Source organism: Peromyscus californicus, unplaced genomic scaffold, assembly GCF_007827085.1.
Source record: "Peromyscus californicus insignis strain IS unplaced genomic scaffold, ASM782708v3 Scaffold_5__1_contigs__length_169319896, whole genome shotgun sequence".
Lineage (NCBI taxonomy): Eukaryota > Metazoa > Chordata > Mammalia > Rodentia > Cricetidae > Peromyscus > Peromyscus californicus.
Window position 1 is genome coordinate 44,916,555 of NW_026294573.1, and position 8,488 is coordinate 44,925,042.

Consider the following 8,488-nt stretch of genomic DNA (forward strand, 5'->3'; position numbering starts at 1 on the left):
CTACCATGTTTCTGTGACCCCAGCACACTGACAGCAAGTGGATTCAGTGATAGGCTTTGGAGACTCAGTCCCTGTCCCCTGGGGTCACCTGGCCTGCAGGGAGGTACACAATGATCTTATGGTGGGTTGTGATAGGGCAGCCAGGGTTGAAGTACCCCAAGTGTCTGGGAACCTGTCACAGGAGGTCATACTGCCAGTCAGGTTTTCTAACTGACCTCCAAGACCCAGGATTGTACTTGTTGCCTCCTTGGAAGGCAAGCAAGACTGACCGCCCACCTGCCTCCTGCTCAGAAGTCCCTGAGCCTCTCCCCATTATGCCTCCCTGAGCGTGGCTTCCTGCCCTGCAGGTTTCTTACTACAACCAGGCCACCCCCGGCTTTCTCAACTATGTGACCACCAATGTGGCCGGCCTGTCCACGGAGTTCTACAATACTTTCAAGGCTTGTGAGAGTTTCCTGTTGGACAACCGGAATGACCTGGCCCCCAGCCTCCAGACCCTCTAGGCACCACCCCACCCTGCCCCAGGTCTTACACAGTGCGTGGAGCAAAGCAGAGGCATTTATTCACCCTGACTCCCCAGGGAAGCCTTCCACATTAGATGGTCCAGTCCTACTGGGTGGTCAGTTCCTGCTCACATCTGCCAGCAAGTCTTCTCGGCACTCCTCGGGTATCCTGTAATAGACTCGGGTCCTGTCCATGGCCCTGGCCACCCACAAGCCAGCCCACACATCTGCACAGCTGTTCCCAGGCTTGCTGTGGTGTACAGTCAGAGTGACTTGAGGGGAGGCGGCCAGTAGCCTGGCCACAGTTTTGGCTGTGCTCCGGCCCAGTGGCCCGGCCTGCAGCTGGAAGGACACAGGTTGCCGGAGTCCCTGACACAGCTCCAGCATATCTGTGACCATCTGCTCCTGATAGCCACTGCCCAGCACCTCTTCAGGCCAGCCTGGTGCCACGGTCACATGGGGGAATATTTCAGCCACAGCTGTAAGCAGCTCTCTGCCGGCCACATGGCCAGGGACCACAAAATTACCATGTGAGATTGTGGCCCCCACCCACACAGGCCAGGGCAGCTGGCCAAGGGTGGAGAGGTGTGCCAGCGTGGCCAGGGATGGCCGGAGAGCTGCAGGATCCACTATGTTCACGTGGATGCCCCAGCGCCTGGGGTGAACAGCCAGCTGCCGCAGACAAGACTCCAGCGTCGGAACGGAACCACCTGGGGCATGCAGGATGGGCACAGGGGTCCCAGCTTCCGGTTCCTGCAGGCCAATATCCAGCAGGATCATGCCTTCTCTGTCTGGAAGAGGCAACAGTGTTTGGAGTACCTGTCATTAGTGTCTCTTGGTAAAGGGGCAGTGGAGGTCGCGGGGACAGACAAGGGGGAACTGGTGCCAGCCATGCTTGAATCTGCCAGCCCCATCCTGGGCTCCAAATGCTGTGACTGATGACTCTCAGGCAGACATGACAAATTGCCGGCTCAGTTCTTGGCCTTCTTAGGGACTCAGAGCTGGGTCACCACCCACTCCAGTCCCAGTGTGGCTGGGGACTCAAGGCTGCTGCTGGTCTAAGGCCAGGAGTTCCTGCTCTTGATGTTATTCCTCCCACTTTGTACCCAGTGCGTGGCGTATTGTGTTGCCATGGTAACAGGGAACCAAGTTACCCACCCAAGCAAATGACAGGCCTGTGGGTTGGTTAGCCAGGAGCTCTGGGGCTGCAGGCAGACTCACCAGGGACAGTAACGGCTGCTGTTCTCCCGCTGCCGTTCACTTCTAGAACCAGCCACTCTACCTCTAGACCATCACCCCTGGGTGGCTGGAGAAGAGGGATCAGGCTGCCACCTGTGTAGTAGTTTCGCTTCCGGGTGGTGTTCACTGTGGGACCCAAGATTGCCAAGGTGAAAGGACCACTCTCCATGGTTACGCTCTCCTGCATCCTAAACCCTGTAACTGTCAGTTCCCTCTTGGATGGACTCGAAGTCATTGTCTCAAGGTCTGACAACCAGTAAACAGAGTTTACTGGGCCAGAAACCAAGTGGAGCTAGAGCTGGAGGACCCCAAAGCTGGTCTTCCCCGCTTCCCGGACATGGCTCCCTCCGTAGGAGAGGCATCTGATGTGACCCCTTGGGATGGCTTGAGGGTAGGTGCCCCTAGACTCAGGGTTTGCATGGTGGCATCTGGCTCATGAACTAGCGGGCACAGAAGAGGGCTGGGCTCTGAAACACTAGTACCATCCAAGATGAGTGGTGCCGTGGAAACAAGGGGCGGGTTGAATGGGCTAGGTTCCCATCAAGCTGTACTTCTGTAAATTCCGTGTAGTTTTGGACCTCCATTTCCCTGTCGACCAGACTCCTGCTCTGTGGATAGTTGGAGCCCGGATAGCCTACTATCCCAGGGTCAGAAGACAAGTTCTCAGAATGGTTCCTGTCTCCTGTTCCACCCAGAATTTCCCCCTTCTAGACCTCCCTACCTCTGCTCCCATGCCCAGCCAAGGCTGCCCTGAGCAGAACCCAGCCTACACCTCCCCTTCTGGGTCCCCTTCCTACGGGCCAGCTGCTTGAACTGCGACAAGACAGGCTCAAAGAGGTCATAGTAGATTTGGTGGGTGGCACTGTTGTCCCGGATGAAGAGGAGATCGTCTACCGACACAGGATCCGAAGCACCCTGCCACAGTGTCAGGCTGTACCTAGGACCAGAGAGCTGACTCAGTACCCACCCTGGGCCTAGAAAGACCCTCGGCTCTACTCCTATGTTCAGAACTGAATGCCAGCTGAGCCCAGGCGTGGAACATCTGTCCTCCAGCTTCCCACTAGCCTCTTGAGTGTCATCCCTTCCAGGGGATGACGGGAAGCAGGAGTTCAGGGGGTGGGAGGATGTGCACACTTGGGGTGTCTATTCCTGAGTTACCCACTAATGGAAGCAGTGAACTGTTTTGTCACCAGAGGAGTACGAGCCAGAGGCAGGGCACTGTGGGAGGTTATTTTGGCCACTGGGGCCAGGACGAGATGATCTTTAGGACCCCTCCTGCCATGCTCATCTTGGATCAGAGCCCAGGATATAGGTTTGGAACCAGCAGAGGGGGTTTCACCTCTCGGATTGGCCCAGGAGCCAGCTGAAGTGGGGCCAGGCAGCCCGAGCCATGAAAGCCCGAACCGGGAAGGTGACTCTCTGGGGCAGCGCTCCCACCAGCTCCTGCATTTTCTCCACCATGGCTTGGGTGTATGTGCTGTTCGGCAACTGAGGCACATAAAGAGTGGTGAAGCCCGGAGAAATGGTGACCTCTGGGTACTTCTCCTGGACAAGCGCCAGGAACCTGCAGAGAACAGAGAGATGCCTCTTTGTAGACCACTTGGGTCCCTCCTTGTAGGCTCTTGTCACAGGGATAGGGGGCAGTCAGGCCTCTTGAGTTTGTGCTTGGAGGTTGGCGACAGAGCTCTAAAGAACAGCAGTGGTTTGCACATGCTCCTGCTGGTACCACCACCCTGTGCAGTCAGGGAGGTCTGGGCTCACGCCCCTACTCTGCCTCTGGTGGTCACCTCAGCCTTTGATTCTCAAAGAGACAGTGACTGTCTGCCAGGGCAGAGCCTTTGAACATCCCCATGTGGACGGCAGGGCTTAAGTGAGACTTTAAGGTGCGCAGATCTGCAACCTGCCAGTGGGCTTCAAGTCTCCAAAGTTTCAGATTCCTAATTTTTTTTTTTTTTTTTTTTTTTGGTTTTTTGAGACAGGGTTTCTCTGTGAAGCTTTGGGCCTTTCCTGGAACTCACTTGGTAGCCCAGGCTGGCCTCGAACTCACAGAGATCTGCCTGGTTCTGCTTCCCAAGTGCTGGGATTAAAGGCGTGCGCCACCACCGCCTGGCCTAAATATTTTTTATATGGGCCAAGCATGATGGCACATGCCTATAATCTCAGCACTTGGGAGGCAGAGGCAGGAGGATCAGGACTTCCTTCATTTCTAGCTACATAGTGAGTGCAGTGCTAGCCTGGGCTATATGAAACTGTCTGAAAGCAATACATTAAAAGGAACTATTTGAATCTTGTTCTGATGCAGATTTTAGTAGGGAAGTAATGTCACCTACTGCCCAGTCTCCAGGGTACCCTGAGGAGAGAAGCCACGTTTGTCTTGGGCCCTAGACTACATTTTTAAAATTGTTTTCTTCAAATATATCTCATTTTGAGAACCACAGTAAATATTGGGTGGGTGGCTGGACAGATGGAGGGAGAGGGGCCTGCAGACCACAAAGCTGGGGGAGGGAGAGGCCTGTGGGAACCTTTGCTCTGCCATTTTGTAGACTTAGACAGGCCATTTAACCTCTCAAAGGTATTTCTACACTTACAAAATGAAGATGACTAGTTGCTACCTCATTCTCCTAAGAGTTCAGCTGTATTCTGCAAGTAAAGTGCTTGAAACAGTGCCTGGGGCACAATAAACATGCAGCAGCATGCTTCTGTCATTGTGGGTTTTCACATTTGAAAAATGGGGAGAAAAATACTCCTCCCTGATTAGGGGCTGGATTTCCTAGAGGACTGTGGAGGGAGCCATCTCTTTATAACTTGTAGCAGGCCAAGTCCTGTGCATGTCACCGGGGAGACAGAAAGGCCATGGCCGTCTGCTCCCTCAGAGTCCACAATGGAGTGTGTGGGGGGGAACGACACGGGACGGTGGGGGGGAGGGGGACAGGACACAAACATGTAGGTCAGCAGAAACAGTCCAGTGGAACCAGGGCCGAGGGGCCCAGGGGAAGTTCGTCAGGAACCTGGGGTGCTAGAGACGCTTCTGGAGGTGGCAGGAAAAGACTCATTAGAGAAAAGAAAACTAACCATGCTGGTACACACCAGGTATAGCAGAGAGGAGACCCGAGGGTTGGAACTTCAAGGCTAGCCTGAGCTATATGCAGAGTCCAAGGCTGTTCAGGCCTACGTGAGAACTTGTCTCATCCTCTCCCCGCCACAAAAAAAGGTTAAAAAAAAAAGAAAGAAAGAAAAAAAAATAAAAAAAACAAGTTATTGTGGCCCATAACTGTAGCCCTGGTACCAGGAGCCCCACAAGTATGAGGCAGCCTGGCCCATATAATGGGTTCCAGTCCAGCAAAGACTGCTTAGAGGGACCGTGTCTTAAAAACACACAAAGGAGCAGGCATCCAAGACAAAAGGGAACAGTGTATGCGCATGCTCAGAGGTGACTGGAGAGATGGTTCAGCAGGTAAAGGTGCTTGCCACCAAGACAGATGACCTGAGTTCAAGCCCCAGAACCCATGTGGTGAAGAGAAAACCAACTCTTGAAAGTCGTCCTGTGACGTCCAGATGTGCACTGCGGCTTCCCCACAGGCATAAACACACAAACACAGAGGAAAAGGCTCAGAGCTGAGGTCTCATGGTGGGGCCGACAAACACAAAGTCCCCCCGGTTCCCCTCTCATGCTCACTGCTGGCAGAAGAGGGCTGGACCCAGCTGGCCAGAGGGTGAACACTCACTGTGTAGCGTTGATCTCAACCGAGAGAGGCACATTGGGGCCCCTCAGGATGTCAGCATTGATCCACACCGGTCTCCGAATCCTGCCAGCCTCAGTCAGCTGCCGGAGGAGGTCCAGGGAGGGCCCCACAGCCTTGAGGCTCTTGAAGTCCAGTTTGATGCCTGCAGGAAAGGGGCAAGGGCTGGGGAACCGGAAGTCAACTTGCTGGGTAGGAAGAGCTGGTAAGGGTGGGGCAGGTCTTGGGAGAGAAAGGGAAGATGGGGGGCAGATGATGGTGGGGTGCAGGGATAGTTTTCAGACAGGGAGAGCCAACACTTGAGAAGAAGGGGTCTCCTCTCCATCCCAGGTAGGAGGAAGCAAAAGCCAGCCGAAGGCCTGGGCTGGTTCAGGGCAACTCGGGCATGAGCAGAGTCTGAGACCTGAACCCCAACAGCCTGTGGGGGGTCCACTAGGCCTCCAGGAAGAGACATTGAGTAGAGAGGTTAACTAGATAGAAAAGGGACCCAGAGTGAATGACTGCCCATCTTAACTGTGGAGACAAGAGACGAGACTTCCAAGTTAAGAGATGTTGAAGGCCAAGCCAGGACGAGAGGAGCCATGAGAGTGAAAGAAGAGAAACCACAGGTGTGTGTGGCAGTTAGATGAGGCTGTCTGAGGAAGGCAGTCCGTGGGAGAAATGATGTGGTTGTGACTGGAGATAGAGTGGGCAGGTGCAGCTGCCGAGTGCATGGTGGGGGATGAGGGGGATGGGGGAGGTGAGGGGGATGAGGGAGATGAGGAGGATGAGGGGGATGAGGGGGATGAGGGGGATGGGGGATGAGGGGGTTGGGGGAGATGAGAGGGATGGGGGAGGTGAGGGGGGTGAGGGGATGAGGGGGATGAGGGGGATGGGGGGATGAGGGGGATGGGGGATGAGGGAGATGAGGGGGATGAGGGGGATGGGGGAGGTGAGGGGTATGAGGGAGAAGGTGGTGCTAGGGGGAGACCTAGATCCTGACTGGAAAGGGGAGTTGCGGGGAGAGAGTTTGGCTTTGAACCCATCACATCCAGTTCTGGGGACCCACGGGGACACCATGACCCTGTCTGGCCCTTTGCACTTTACTCTGCATTTTCATGTCCCTGTCTCACCGTGGGCTCTGGAGAGAGCACGTGGGCTGCACTTCCTCTTGTCCACCTCACTTAGCTCCCCCTGAGCCTGAGTGATGGAAGTCTGGGAAGTGAGCAGCTCAGGGTGGGCTGGAATCACCTCGCCCAAGAGGGATTCCTACTTAAGGGCAGGGGCCTGGGGAGCCAGTAGGGCTGGGAGAGGAAAGCCTTACCCTTCTGAGACGAGGCCAGTACAGCTTCCAGCCACTGCTGCAGGGTATTGTCACTGTAGATGGCTGGAGGGTGGGCCATAATGGGCACCCCAGTCTCATTGACTGTAGTGAATCCTTCTACAGTGACATCTGCCTCCAAGACCATGACATCACCTGTTTTTAAGAGGGAGAACTCAATCAGTACTTTAAAAATGCTTACCTACCATCTCTCTCTCTACCTATCTATAATCTATCTATCATCTCTCTCTTTATCTCTCTATTATCTATCCATCCATCTATCTACCTACCTACCGTGTGTTTGCTCATGTACCGTGGCTTATGTGTAGTGATCAGATGATGACTTGCAGGAATCAGATCGTCATCAACCATGTGGGTCCTGAGGATCACACTCAGGTCATCAGTCTTGGTGGCAAGTGCCTTTACCTGCCGAGCCATACAAAGGCCTCTCAATCAGCACTTGTTTTTTTTTAAAATGAATCTCTGACTGGTCTGGAATTCTTGTTACGTAGACCAAACTGGCCTCAAATTCACATAGATCTGCCTGCCTCTGCCTCCTGAGTACTGGGATTAAAGGTGAGGCACCACCACACCTGACCTGCTCTGGTTTATTGAGAAATTTTTATCCATCTGAATAGAATTTGAGTCAGGTGCACACAGCCTCCCGTGTCAACTTACTGTCCAGAACAATGGTTTTGGCTCCCACTCCCCGCCAAGACTACCCTTCTAGCCCTGTCCTCACTAACAACTAGGTGTTATTTTATCTGTTACATCATGCAGTTAACTCAGGTGAGCCCTTGAGCATTTAGCCTAAATGGAGCTCAGTCCGTTGGCACCAGGTTTAATGTGTACAAATATCGACACAACGTGCAGCTGTCAGATTGTAGGTTTTGATCTCAAGGTTGGGGTGGGGCCGAGATTCTCATCTCTCAGGTGCCCCCCAGTTAGGCCACTCTTCCATCCTGGAGCATTGGCTGAAACCATCTCTTCCTAAGGGACACCGCCCCCCGAGTCTTCCCTCCATGACAGTGGAGCTGAGTAACACCTGAAGCACTGGAGGAATGACCAGGGAATGTTGAAAGCGAGCAGATCAAAGACAGAAAGGGAGAGACCCTGCCGTTGTGGTGTGATCCCAGTATGAGGGACTGTGAGACAGGTCTTGCTGTGAGCTTGAGGCCAGTCAGGGGCACACAGTAAGTTCAAGGTCAGCCTGGGCCAAGTCCCGAGATCTTATCTAAACACACACACACACACACACACACACACCCAAATTCAAGACCAACCCCCCAGGCTCAGGGAAGTGAGATAGCTCATCTACTATCTCTGAGAATTTAAAAAATGCATTTGTTTTTATTTTTGGTGTTCAAGTGACGGCCTACATGTATGTACGTGTGCCACCTCTGTGCCTGGTACCAATAGAAGACACAAGAGAGCATCAGGTCCCCTGGAACCGGAGTTACAGAGAGTTGTGAGCTGCCATGTGGGTGCTGGAAACTGAACCTGGGCCCTCTGCAAAAGCAGCAAGCGTTTTTGAGCATGGAGCCTTTTCTCCAGCCCTCCCTCGTACCTGAGAATTTCATCAGGTTTCTTTAAAGTCCAGGTGCTGGCTTTTCAGGAGGGAGAATGAAGTCAAATGCAGGCTGTTGCTGGAACTGTTTTTGTTGGTTTGTTTTTGGGGACAGAGTCTTTTTTTTTTTTTTTTTTTT

The 8,488-nt window shown here is 53.6% G+C and overlaps 2 protein-coding genes across 2 annotated transcripts in view; one reads left to right on the forward strand and one right to left on the reverse strand.

Moving 5' to 3' along the window:
- Nucleotides 1-612, forward strand: part of Acot11 (acyl-CoA thioesterase 11) — a 49,415-nt gene extending 48,803 nt beyond the window's left edge. Inside the window, exon 16 of the mRNA XM_052716483.1 lies at nt 348-612. Coding sequence (XP_052572443.1) covers nt 348-503 — 156 coding nt within the window. The 3' untranslated portion in view covers nt 504-612. The remainder of the gene's footprint in view (nt 1-347) is intronic.
- Fam151a (family with sequence similarity 151 member A) lies at nt 564-8,464 on the reverse strand. The gene is given in 6 exon segments (XM_052717195.1): nt 564-1,294; nt 1,725-1,868; nt 2,540-2,679; nt 3,082-3,306; nt 5,468-5,627; nt 6,786-8,464. Coding segments are annotated over 6 exon segments (1,545 nt in total). The 5' UTR covers nt 6,931-8,464.
- Between the last annotated feature and the right edge of the window lie 24 nt (nt 8,465-8,488).